Genomic DNA, 14,265 nt, shown 5'->3' with positions numbered 1-14,265 from the left:
ATTTTGTTTGCAAATGAATATAGTCACATTAGGGTATAATTATAGTGTTATATAGTCCTCTATTAATGTTTCTGTATATTGAAGGGGAATTTATTTTCTTGATGATTCTCAAAAAATGTATTGAGAAGATATACAGAATTGCTTTAGAAAATTAAAATTTAGAAAAGAGTATACTGTCTAGCAAAATGGTCTGACATTGAAGATTTGCTCTAAGAGAAATAATTATATATAAAGAAAAGGAACCCAATATTCTTTATCAGTTTACTTACATACACTATGAAAAGATTATTCACTGACATTTGGGAATTGTGTAGTATCGATTATTTTGGGCACATGAGGGCGCTGTGCTACTGTAAACTACTCATATAAACAGAAGTCATCAAATTCCTTCATTTGTCCTCAGCTAAAAGATAAAGGATTTATATTCTTACATAGCCAAATCAGTTCATACTTAACATTCAGCCTTTAACTATGGAAACTTGTTTGAATGACAGTAATGACTTCATTGCAAGTTATTTAAATGTTTAATACTGTGTAATTTACTCAAATGTGTGTAATCCTTTATTTAACTAGATGAAAATAATATACTGTTAACATTGTTTTTAGCATTAATTAATGTGACTAATTAAAGTTAAAACACTAAGACCCATTTTACTGTTTTGTTCCATGATCAGACTCCAGAAAGGGTTTTCTTGGGCCCATAGTGTAATGATAAACCTGTTTTTGAGGATTTTTAATAAGCTTGTCCTGGTTGAATGAATCTTCCCTCAGCCCCTCTCTCTCTTCACATCCCAACTTCTCCCTACTATTTTTGCAGTTAATTTGCTTTCCTTTTACTGACATACCACTTGCAGGAAAAAACTTGATTATCTTTAGATTCCTTTACATTGCATTACAACAGTTATAGTCTAAATATTTTTCCCTTTTATTTGTTTACCCAAAATGAATGATACATTGGTTGAAATCACAAAATTATTATTTAGAATAGTATAAGTATGGGAATAAATATTGATATCACCATTAGAAGTAGACTGTTATCATTTTCAGTAAAGCTATTAACTCCAGTATTACTACCCAAAGACCCCACCAAACAAAACTGCCTTTTCTGAATTTAGTCTTGCAAGTCAACTGAGTTTAAGTTAGGCCAGGTAATGCATTTCTGGCAGCCTCTTTGTATTGTAGTGATGTGTTACATTATTTCTGGCTATTACAGTTTTGTTTTCAGGCATTAATAATTTGCTGATCAAACATTGTTCCCAGGCTTTAGCTGAGAAAAGAATATTTTTACCCATTTCAAGCATTGGTAAGTACTTTTTTAGTCCTAGTTATCTTTTTGGCTGTGTCTCACAATTGATTAGAAAGGGAATTGGACTGGGAAAAAGATCTTTGTATCAGAAGCTTCTGTTAAGACTTTGGTATCCATGTTATATATACAGTTAACAAATAACTATGATCATTTCTCGGCCTTTTGGCTAAGATCAAGTGTAGTATCTGTTCTTATCAGTTTAATATCTGATACGTCCTCTATCCGGGGACAATATATTTATGTATATATATAACCTATATCAGATTACCTGCTGTCTAGGGGATGGGGGAGGGAGGGGAAGGAGGGAGAAAAATCTGAAATTGGAAAGCTTGTATAAACAAAAGTTGAGAACTATCTTTACATGTAACAGGAAAAAAAATACTTTATTAAAAAAACAAATAACTATGACCAAAAGCTATTCTCCTACTGGGGAAATAATCAAAGAATTTGAACATTTTTCAAATAGAGAATTGCAAGCTGGTAACAACCATGTGAAAAATAGAGCTCCATATTACTCATAATAAGAGAAATGCAAATCAAGGCAAATTAAGCAAATGTGACAAAAGATGGGAATAGGCATTATTAGAGGAATTATATAAAGACAGGTACTATATACTGTGGAGTTATCAAATGGAACAACTATTCTGGAAAGCAGTTTGGAATTAGACCACCCCTGCCCCCCAAAAAAACAAAAACAAACAAACAAAACAGACTAAAATACCTATTCCCTTTAGCCCAGAGATTCCATTGCTAGGTATCATCCTGAGGAGGCCTTTGCCAGAAAAAGAAAAAAAAAAAGGCCTACATACACCAAAATATTTATAGCAGTACTTTTAATATCAAAGAACTAGAAACCAAATATATACCCAGTGATTAAACAAATTGTGTTATCTAGATTAATGAAATATTACTGTGTTCCAAGAAATTATGAATACAGAGGAGCATGGAAAGACTTACATGAACTGATGCAAAATGAAATTAGCAGAGCAGGGTAAACAGAATACCGAAGGAGTAAAGTCATAAAACAATTGAAATTGGGATGTCGTGAAATTTTACCCCAAAAAAGACTTATCGGAAGAGATCTCCAGGTTTTTTTGCAGAGGTAAAGGTTCAGGGATGTGGAAAGTTACATATGATGCCAATGGTTGTTTTTTTCCCCACAAGGAATTTTTGCATGCTGTACTATAAGGGACAGCTCTCTGAGAGGGGAAGGAATATGGGGGAAATCTAGGTGATGTAATAACCAAAGTTATAAAAAAATCTATTTTTAAAAAATAATGGCATTATTGAGTTGCAGTATATTTTGCCATTTTGAACTTTATGGGGTGGTCAGTTGTATTTGCAATGTAGAGAAATTTTATAAACTTTACCTCAAATAAAAATTATACAAACTGCCTTATTCAAAATAAAAAACCTTCCTTTCTATGACATTTAATGGAATTATATGTTATTATGTAATACTTGTATAAAGAGACATTGCTTTAATTTTTTCTGTTTAAGTTTCTAAGGAAATTTCATTTCCTCAAATGGACATAAAATCTACAGTATTATCTAGCACAGTGACTTCTGGTTTATATGTTCATTTTACTTTTCTTTCAGAAGGCTCTTGTTCTTATAAAGTAGTGATTTCATATCATAGTTTTACATTATCTGAGTTTTGTTTTGATCTCAGCCAATGTCATAAAACAATTAATTTTATAAATATGTACTGTATGATATTTAGAAGGGAGGAGATTGATTGGTGAAAAAGTTAATAAATCCAATTAAGATAGGGAGTTGTAACTCCAAAAGGGTAGGGAACTTGGTTTGACTTCATTACCCCGTGTTGTTGTTTTTTTCTTCCCCTCCCCCCATTTTGTGTTATTTGGGAATCATCTTCCAGTCTTCTAGTCTTGACGAGGCTGGTAGGTATAGAGTCTTAAGTGCAGTTGTCAGGAAGACTCAAGTTGTCTTGCCTTCAGCACCAACAGTATGGCCCTGTAAAATGAGGATAATATTAGCACTTTCTTGTTAGGATATCAAATGAAATTATACAGGTAAATCACTTTGCAAATCATAATGCTATATATAAATGTTATTAGGTGGTAGTAGTAGTAGTAACAATCTATAGTTTTAAAAGCAACTCCTACAAAGTTCATTGTTGAATCAACCGAGGGATCCCATATAATTGTAATACTTCCAGAGTTCTTTCAGAAAAAAACCTTATTATTAATGCTTCAGTTTTCCCATCTGTAAAATGGGGGAAATGATATATATATTTGCCTGGTTGCCAAGGAATAAAATGAAAAAGTATAAATTAATATTAGCTAAGGTACTTGTAGCTCTGGAATGAGAAGAGTTAGAGAAATAGAAAGTTACTGCTTTTATGTAGAGAAGTTATTCCTCTGTCTCTGTCTCTTTATTGTTTTCTTTCCTTTGCATTGAAGAACATTAAATATGTTTGGAAGCGAAAGCAATAAAAAGAGGGGTGAAACATACCATATGCCCTGCAGTGTGGAGTCACAAGGGAGTACCACTTTAATGGCTTTCTTAATATACACCCTATTGTGCTAGGTATTGAAAGACAGACTTAGGAATTTTTTTCTTTCTTTCACTGTGAATTTACTTACTTTTACTGTCTTCCATAATTAAAGCTTTAAGACCTTTTTAATTATTTTGGGGAGTGATAATAGACTTAAAAGCTGTTTCTTTTAAGAGACATATTATTATCAGTGTTTGAATGATGACTAAATTAAGCCATAAATTAAGATATAACATTTCCTAAAGACATTTTGTGTTTTAATCAGTGCTGAGATGATAGAGGATAAATAGTTACTAAAGTAGTAACAGAATGAGGAACATGAACAGGTGTTATTACTTAATATTATGTAGGAAAGAAGCAATTACTTGTTAAATGGAAGTAAATAAATACTGGCTAATAGGAAATTATAAAATAGTGTAGATTTCACTTCCTCTCCTCTTCCATTTGAGCAATATGGCTTCACTATTGCCTTGGCAGCATCCACATTACTGTGATAACACCTTTTATTAACATGATGCCTTTTTGCCAAGAATCATTTGCCTTCATATAACATTTAGTAGTATTTTACAAAAGAGTATTTCTCAATGTTTGAGGAAAGAGATGATCACAAAACACTTTCCCATATACTTATCTAATTTTTAGCTGTTGCTTTTCTTACTGTTCATCTAATTCCCTCTTGCCTTCCCTCTTTCTTCGGAAACCCTTAACTATTACAATCATCCGGGGTTCTTAACCAGGAGTCTGCTTGCTAAATATGTGTGCATGTCTTTGTGTGTGTGTGTGTGTGTGTGTGTGTGTGTGTGTGTGTGTGTGTGTGTGTGTGTGTGTGTGTGTGTGTGTGTAACTGTTTCAATATAATGGACCTGAAGTCAAGAAGACCTGAATTCAGTTTTGGTCTCAAACACTTACGAACTATGTGACCCTAGTCAATTGCTATCTATCTCACTTTCCCCATCTATAAAATGAAGATAATAGTATCTACCTCTTAGGGTTGTTGTGAAGATCAAATGAGATAATATTTTCAAAACACTTGGCACAGTGCTTGGCACATAGTAAGCTCTATATAAACGTTAGCTGTCATTAATTATTAGTAGTAGTTTCTTTTGTAATCCTATGTATTTTATTTTATGCTTTTAAAATCATTCTGAGGAGTCCATAGCCTTCACCAGACTGCCACAGGGGTCCATGATACAAAAAATAGTTATGAATCCCTGCTCTAGAGCAACCATTCACTTTAATCGTCTGTAGTGATTGCACTTCATTTCATCCATCCCCAGCCTTCTTCTTCACTTCATGAAAAAGAAACAGGTAGCAACATTCAAAACTCATGTTCACAGGGAGAAATTTTAGGCCAGTTTTCAGTTCTTTTTACACTTTACTTCTCTGATAAGTTTGATCTTATTCATTCTTCTTAATTGAAATCCTGGAAATACTTTTCTGTGACCTTTGTTTTTATGGTGGTACTCCCAATGAGCCAGGTGTGGGATGGATAGAGTTTATAAAGATGAATAAGACATGGATCACTGTTCTCAAAGGACTTTAAAGCCTTTCCTTTCATAATATTTACCTGTAGTATTTCACAACTTTTTTCTTCATTCTGACTGGCTTGTTGGCATAATGGTTTCCATTATGCCAAACAAACTCCCGAAACAAACTCAATACTTTAACCTTTCTTCTTCCTTCCCCGTCTCTCATCTCAATATGTGATGCAAATTATTACACTAAGGTGATGAACTTTACTTCAGATGTTATTCAATAAATTGGCTTTCAATCTGAACTTCTTTAATCCATTGCTGGTACTAAGTATTGCTAACATATAGATGCATTCATTGTCTGTGCATAAAAATGGCATCTATGTAGCAGACTAACATTTTCATTTGAACAGAGTTTGCAGAACAGTTGTGTGGTCAGTCACTCCACCTACAAGATAGAGTGTCTTGATTGTTTATTTACAAGGACTTGCTTTTCTGCTCTATTCATTACTCATTAACTTTTGTTTGTGTTTTTTTTTTTTTTTGTGCGGGGCAAGGGGGTTAAGTGACTTGCCTAGGGTCACACAGCTAGTAAGTGTCAAGTGTCTGAGGCAGGATTTGAACTCAGGTGCTCCTGAATCCAGGGCCAGTGCTTTATCCACTTCGCCACCTAGCCGCCCCCGCTCATTGACTTTTTAACTTAAGTACAGATAGAAGAAGAAATGACACTTACATTTATCATTCTTAGGTGCTAAGCCATCATCACAATACCATGCCAGAGTATTTGTACACTTGTGGGATTTTTTCTTCACCATAATCTTTTCTAATTCTGTCGTTCAGATGTTTCTTTTGCAGTAATTGCACTATGCAGTGTTTTGGTTTTGAAATTCATCTGTTACAATGTTTGTTACATTATTGGGTCTTTAATGGAAATTTTTTAAAATGCAGTTACCTGGACTTCATTTGCATATTTGGTTGATGGTCTCCTGGATTTGATTTAATCCATGCTGAGGCATTTTTCCATTACTAAGAATAATACAGAATTGGTGAAACTTTTATTAAATAGTTGTTTTATTAAACTATAATTATAATCTCTTTGGGTAAAATTAAAGGCAACAAAACTTCTACAAGCTTACCTCCCCTAGAAACCAATAAGATATTCACATTTTTTTTTCCTTTGGTGACTACCTAAAGCCTTTTATGTAGAATCTCCTTTTCTTTACCAAATAGATGAGGTATTCACTTTAGTTGAAGAGTTGAGTCATGTTTATCTCACCCCTTTTTAGTTCTAAAATTCTATGATTGTTTTTTCCCTTCTCCCTTTTGCACCTGAATTTGCTTTTTATGTTCCATAATATCCTGTTGATTGTAGATTGGCAAACTGTCAGTTTTTCTAAATCTAGAGCATTTCAACCTTTTTTTTTCTTGGCTGGAGCAACTACTGCTTCTTTCTTGTACCTCCCTACAGGTCATTCTTTCTTGGAAAACTAAGAAACTATTCTTTGTGACCAAGATTGAATTTATTTTAGTTCAGCTGTTGTTGCACTGCCCAGCCAGGAATCTGGTCATTCAGATCACTGTCTGTCCTACCTCCTGAGACTTGTGAACTTTCCCCCCAAAGTCTTCAGATATAACTGAAGAATGATAGAAAAGTATTTGGAACCCAAAACACCTTGTTTTTGTCAATTTTTCTTTTCTTTTTTTTTTTATCAACAAGTGATTTAAAAAAGTAAAGTGCTTATGAGGATAACTATTAAGGTTTTTTCCACATCTTGTTCATTATTATTGTCTAAGGAAGTGTCTTAGAATCATAAAGTCATAACATTATACAAAGATTTGAAAGGTCAGTTCCCATCCCTTTAGTATAACCCTTCAAAACAGATGAGAATTGATTCTATTTTTTTCTCTTTAATGGAAATTTCTGCAGAAACTCATTTCTAGTACTCTTAATAGCCCTAACTCTTAGAGAAAGTTCTTTCATATATCCATCCCAAATTTATTGTATTGTATTTGAAGCCCATTCATTTTTATTTTAGCCTTAATGAAGATAGAGAAAATAGAGTGACTACTCCTTTACAGAATGAGCCTTTATAGATTTAAAGGTTGTTAGCCTTCTTTTCTTCAGGCTAAAATAATCCTAGTTCTATTAACCTTTCTTCACAGGTCTAGTTTTTCAATGAATTAATTGTTTTTATGGCTTTCATCTGATCTTTCCTGTGACCATCTGTTGTTGATGAGCCTTGAGTAGGACATAGTATTCTAGTAAAGAATATACCACCAGGAAATGCTTTCGTGATCGGGCCAGGAGCAGGGTTTCATGCGTCACGCCCCTCTTTATATATCTTTCTCTGCTTTCACGTTTTCTTGTGATTTCCTTTTTTTTCTTATGATTGTACTCTTGTGATACCCTACAAATCCACTGTTTTCCTGCTCATCCCCATGAATGCTTTTCAAGATATTTTTGCTATAGAGAAGAAATTCTAGAATTGTTTGTATGTGTAAATATTGGTAGATGGGTCTTATAGAAGTCTGGATGTCAGATGACACAAGTATAGTTTTGGCTTTCATTGCAATAAAATTACTTTCTTCTAGAAGCCCTGCTCTTGATGCAAGTGTATTCCTCAGTAGACTATATATCACATTCTTGTTAAGCAGTGAAACTAATAAAACAGATTAATCTTTTTGCTTTAAAGGTGAGGAAGTAAAGGTGAAATCATTTGTCTAAGAACATATAGAATGTAAGGGATCTAAAACTTCCCCATTTCTACTTCACATTCAATTTTATGTGTCAGGATGCTGATTGTTAAAGTTCCACTGACTGTTTCACCATCAAAAGATAACTTAAAATCATCAAGTGGATTTTTTTTTATTAATACTGCTCTCCTTCCTTTCAACTATTGTGTATTTTGTATTTTGGGGTAATGGATTTGCAGATTTGACTGTGGTCTTACTGATACAGATATTTCCACAAAGGATTCAGATTTCAACTCATCTTTATGTGACTCTTGTCTAAGTCATCTCACGCAAGTCTACTGCAGGTATTGTGCTCAGGGCCTTCCTAACTTTTTCTTGAAATAGTAAAGATAATAATGGATAAAAGATAATAACAGGGAGTCAGAGCCAAGATGGCAAAGTGAAGCCAGCATTTTTTCTGAGCTCTCCCAATACACCCTTTTACAACAACTTAAAAAATGTGCCAAACTGAATTCTAAGCAAGAAAGCCAACAAAAACCACAAAGTCATTTTTCCAAACTAGGGAAGTTTAGGAAGACAGAAGGAGAAGTCTGTGGACACTGGGTTGGAGGTTGGCTAGGAGCATGGGCACAACAGAAGCAGTCTTGGCTGTTGGGTGGTCAGAAGAAGATCCCAAGGGACTTTTGGACTAGTACTGGGCACAGTATTAGGTTTTATTTGGCACACCCATTACCCAGTTCTGGGTCACAGTTCCAGAATGGAGAGGAGTGGTTATAGTCATGAGGGAGCAGTGACCCTAACTGTAAGTACTAGAGTGCAGTCTAAGAGGGCAGTGATCAAACTTCTCCCTAGATCATACCATGTTGGAAGTACCAAAATCTTAGAGGTACCCACTGAGCTGTAAAATGGAACAGAAAATGCTACCTAACTATAAAAGATAGAAACTCGGGACAGAAATCCCTGCCTTCACACATCCCTATAGTTGAACAGAGCCCAACTGTAACAAAAAATCCAAAGCCAAGAAATAGGCTGGAAAAATGAGCAAACAACAACAAAGAACATGACCATAAAAAGCTACTGTGATGACAGAGAAGCTCAAGACGGAAACTCAGAAAACAATGACTTGAAAACATCTATAGGTAAAACCCTCAAAGAGGAAAAAATGCAGATTGAACACAAAGCTGAACAAAAATTCCTAAAAGAGGTAAAGAAGAAGATTTTTAAAAGAACCAAAGATGATTTTAAAAATCAGATGAGTGGTAGAGGAAAGTTTTGGGAAAGAAATGAGAGCAATGCAACGAAATAAATAAGTGATCATAAGGGAGCACCTGGCAACCCTAGAGAATTCAAGCTTACCTAGCCCAGATAGACTATATCCTCGGATAGTAGAAGAGCTAGTAGATATGTTTGTTAAGTCATTGTTAACTCTTTTGCCACATGAGTCATCCATCTTTTATCATGTTTTGATGATATCCTTTACCCTTATAGTGCCTTATTTATTTCTCATTGCCCATTCTTTGCCTCTCCATTGCCCTCTGAGTTATACTGTTTTACAGCTTCAATTCTTCAGAGACTGTAGTGCTCCATGAATAGATACCATTTAGTCATAGGCAGAGAAGGGAGTGTTAGACATCATTCCTACTCTTTTGAAGCTTGTAATATGCTGCCTACAACACTGACATGGTCCACTATACAGAAATGAGGGGCATATTGCATCTATACATCAGGAGTATGAATGAATAAAATTATGCATAGTGTTTATATTAAATATTGTAATAGCAGTATATTTGGGCTATCATGAACTAAAACTCTACAAGGAAAATCAGTTCAGGAGGGATGAGAAGCTCTTAACAATAAAATTCTGAAGTATCAAAAGAAGTACACAATATTGATGAAGAAGAAAAGGGAAAGTTGTCTACAGAAACAATGTGAATACAAAAGCACCTCACCAGCCAACTTAGATCTTTACCCAGTCAGTAAATAAAATAATTATTAAGGTGCCTTCTATATATCAGGCACTTTGCTAAGCACTGGGGATACAAGTATGAAAAAGAAACATAATCCCTACCCTCAAAGAGCTTTTGTCTTTTTTTGTTTAAGTTTCTAAGAAAATTCAATTACCCTGAGTTAGCATAAAATCTACAGTGTTCTGATAAAGTAGTGAATTCAAATCATAGTTTTCCATTATCAGAGAAGTATTGGGACACTCTCAACCAGTGTCATTAAACAAAATTAATTTTATAAAAGTTTTGAAGCCATGTACAGAATATGTACATACAGACACCCTATGGGTTGGCAGTACTTCCCAAGGACCAGCAGTCCTGGCTTCCATCCTAAGACTCACAGCCATTGTCTAAGGAGGCAGCTCCTGTTGAAAAGGAATAAGCTGGTCCCATCAACTGCTAATGATGTGTCAGGCAGGCCAGGATAGTGAAGGCAAGGGGATACCCTACATAAGAGGCTGGAAGCTGTATGTGACAGGCATGTCTAACCACCAGTTATTTATTCAATAAATATTTATTAAGCACTTTATATTTGTCAGGCACTGTGCTAAGTACTGGGTTTACAGATATGAAAAAGAAAAGCACCTCTGCTCTCAAGAAGTTTACAGTCAAATGGTGAGAGACAACAGAGAGAAAAAAGAAACTATAAAATGGGTTTTGTGACCTACTGTAGAGTAGGTATTCAGGAGTGGATCAAGGGCAGCTAGGTGGTACAGTGGATAAAGCACTGGCCCTGGATTCAGGAGGACCTGAATTCAAATCCAGCCTCAGACACTTGACACTTACTAGCTGTGTGACCCTGGGCAAGTCACTAAACCCTCATTGCCCTGCAAAAAAAAAAAAAAAAAAGAAAAAGAACAAGGAGTGGATCAGCTTGGGAAGTGAAGAGATGATTGGCCTGGGCCCCTTCTTTCAATGTATGTTTTGGAACTCAAGGCTGAATTCTTCTAGCCAAAGGGGTAGAAGATATTGATGAGGTATCGCTACCAGTACTGATTCATTCTTGTAGAATGATGATTTTTTTCCAATAATAAGGTTCCTGGGGGAATGATGGAGAGATACAAAGTCAAAAAGAGTGCAGGCAAGAAATGAAGAGATAGTTGACCTGAGTTCCCTCCTTGCCCATCATATCCTCTCATACTCTGTTGGAGATATCTTAGGATCTGGAACTCTGTAGCTTTTAGAATAGCAGTATTTCCATCTCAGAATCAAATAGTTCACCATCAGAAACTGATATGATTTCATCAATGGAAATTACATTTTAAAGGAAATGTTGCCATATGTTTTGCCTGCTATACCCTAAGGACCATGGGACCTTTCTATCTGACTTGAAACTGAAACCTTCATATGTGTTGTCTCCCCTATTGGAGTGTGAACTTCTTGAGAGCTGGGATTGTCTTACTTTTCTATTTGTATCCTCAGCACTTAGTACACAGTGCTTTACATAGTAAACACTTAATAAATCCTTTATTCATTCAATATGAACATTTGACATAGTCCTATGATAATCCTGTTAGTAACAAAGCTCAGAATAGGCTAAGAAAGCTAAGTTCAATAAAAATGAATGTTAAAAAGCTATATTAGGGAAAAGAGGATGGTTAAAGAAGAGTTGACCATTGCTCTAGGCCTAGGGAAATCACCAGATTTCAGAATCAGGAAAGGATTAGCCACCTACCCCATTTCATACTTTAAAATGAATTCCTTGTACAACATAACCCAAGTGTTCATTCAACTTTTGCTTGAAGATCTTCAGTGGGAGTTGGGAGCCTCACTATCTCCTAAAGCATTCTTTTCCACTTCTGGAAAGTTCTAGTTGTTCCTTCTCCCCCTGTACTCTACCCCTTTTCATATGGTCCCCTTCTCTCCTCTGACACTGCCACTACTCTAGTACAGACCTTCATGGCCTCATGCCTGAACAATTGTAATAGTTTGCCTGCCTCAAGTCTCTCCCCAATACAAACCATCCTCTATTCAGCCACCAGTGACTCTCCTAAAGCCCAGGTCTGATTATGTTCCCCCCAACCTTCCTCCCCAGTAAACTCCAGTAGCTCCCTATTGCTTCCAGGAACAAATATGAAGTGCTTTGGTATTCAAAGGCTTTCATAACCTAGCCCTTTCCTATCTTCTATTCTTCTTACTTAGGTATTACTCCCTGACATGTACTCTTTGATCAAGTGACACTGGCCTCCTGGCTATTTCACTGATAAAACACTCTTATCTCTCAGGTCCAGGCATTTTCTCTGTCAGTTCCTCATGCTTGGAACACTCTCCCAACCTCCACTCCCTTCCTAACTTTCTTAGGACACTCCATCTTTCCACTCCATTCATTTTCACTGGCTGCTCCCCTTGCCTGGAATACTCTCCCATCTCAGCTCTGTCTCTTGACTTCCCTAACTTTTGTCAAGTCTCAGCTAAACTCTTTTTTTTTTTTTCCTTCCACTGAATTTATTAAGCCCTGTACCAGAACTCATGTGCAGTTAAAAACTATGATGCTCAGAATGGACGGTATTGAACAGTGTGCCCGCCAGCCACGGCAGGCGATAGGCTTCCCTCGGGCAAACACACGGTGGAAGAGATCTCTGGCATGCCTCCCTTCCCCCTCACCCTGGGGACAATCTACACAACAGATCAAGTCCGTGCTTCCTATCTGAAGGTACCACAATGGAGACCAGCATGGGGACTGGCCTCTTGGGGCAGGACGGCTACTTACAAGGTCTGAAGATGAGCCACTAGGCTGCCTTTTTTTACCAAGCATGGAAGAGCACAGTCACCATCATGGTAGTCATCTGTGTGAGCTTGACTAACAGCCGCCTTTGGCTCAGTCCCAGAGAAGCTGCCTCTCTCAGGCAGCCTTCAGGGTTGGAAGTGTGTCTGGACAGGAGGACGACCAGGGGGTACAATGATACTGGGTGCATCAGCTCTCCTCCAATGGGGAGTGCCCAGTCTTCGTCTAGTGGCAGGAGAAAGCTGCTCAGAGCCAAATTATGGTGACCAACCAGCATGATCAGGAAGCCTCTTGGGTACTTGGGCCATGCCAGTGAGGTACCTCAGGCTGCTGCTCCCCAGCTCCTGGGAGTAAGCAGGGCTTGGGGGGGGCACCCCCAAACAACATCGAGTGGGACGCCTATGCCCTGAACAACCTGGCCCAGGCAGAGCCTGCGCTGAAGTGCTTCTGCATGGCCTCCACTACAGGGTACAGCTTCTTCATCAGGATGCCGACATCATGGAAGATGATCTTGTACTTGAAGGGCACCCCGGGCAGCAGCTCTCAGAGCAGGTTCTTGGCGATCTCCTTGCTGGCCTCCTCCCTGACAAAGTGCATGGTGAGTACCTCATGCTCATCCAGCTTGGTGAGGCGCAGCAGCAAGCGCAGGGCTGTGCGCCTCTTGGTTTGCAGCACAGGGCTGTGATCAGCCTTGGTGAACGTCATCAGCACTTGGTAGCCCAGTTCCGCTGCGCCCGCAGACGGGCTGTCGGCCGGCTTGGCCTTGGCCTTGGCCTTGGCCTCAGGCGCCAGGGGTGGGGTCCGAGGCCGGGGCCAGATCGGGACCAGGTGGCCTCGGTCCTTTTTCCTTGAGCCTCTGCATGGTGCTGGAGAAGGTCTCGTGGCCAGAGCCCACGTCATAGAACGTGCACACAGCGAGCGGGCCCGCGAGCAGCAGCGCGCACTGGTGGGAGCGCAGCGAGCTCAGACGGGCCCCTCAGCACCCTTTCCTCCCTGTGTCTGCTTGGCTGCCGCCGGTCCTGCCGCTGGCATGTGGCCATGCCGGATTCTTCAGCTGGCCCGGATCTGCTCTGGCGCCGGAAGAAGAAGTTGACCAGTGAGGGGGAAGATGGGGCTGCCCGCAGAGGTCCTGGGTCTAGGGGCCCTCCGAAGTCTCAGCTAAACTCTTTCAACAAGGAGCCATCTGTGATTATCTCAGTTTATCGTGTATATATTTTGTTTGTATATAATTGTTTACATTTTGCCTCCCCCCGTGAGACTATTAGCTCCTTGAAGGCAAGGGGCTATTTTTGCTTTTCTTTGTATCCATAGCACTTAGCACAGTGCCTGGATTTGATTGGACTATAATTAGTTTTATAGCTTGGGGTCTGTGTTAGGTAAGGTTTTGTTTTATTTTGTTTTGTTTCAAGCATTATATTGATAGCTTATGGTATGGTTCATGAAGGTATAACTTAGTGATAAGCCTCACAAAAACAGATTTTTGCAAGAAAGACTATTTGGAAGAGCAGTGATGATGTCCATATGTTAGCTTTCATTCAGTTTAT

At 37.9% G+C, this 14,265-nt stretch overlaps 2 protein-coding genes and 1 pseudogene across 2 annotated transcripts in view; all 3 read left to right on the top strand.

The window, feature by feature from the left end:
- The window catches only part of BTBD9 (BTB domain containing 9), a 413,203-nt gene that overhangs the window by 98,812 nt on the left and 300,126 nt on the right, over nt 1–14,265 (top strand).
- LOC122727122 lies at nt 1,453–1,564 on the top strand (annotated as a pseudogene).
- Nucleotides 13,760–14,265, top strand: part of LOC122753459 (translationally-controlled tumor protein homolog) — a 73,579-nt gene continuing 73,073 nt past the window's right edge. Inside the window, exon 1 of the mRNA XM_044000853.1 lies at nt 13,760–13,938. Within this exon, the coding sequence (XP_043856788.1) occupies nt 13,760–13,938 (179 nt within the window). The remainder of the gene's footprint in view (nt 13,939–14,265) is intronic.

Source organism: Dromiciops gliroides, chromosome 4, assembly GCF_019393635.1.
Source record: "Dromiciops gliroides isolate mDroGli1 chromosome 4, mDroGli1.pri, whole genome shotgun sequence".
NCBI classification, from domain to species: domain Eukaryota; kingdom Metazoa; phylum Chordata; class Mammalia; order Microbiotheria; family Microbiotheriidae; genus Dromiciops; species Dromiciops gliroides.
This window is presented reverse-complemented; position numbering and strand designations above follow the sequence as displayed.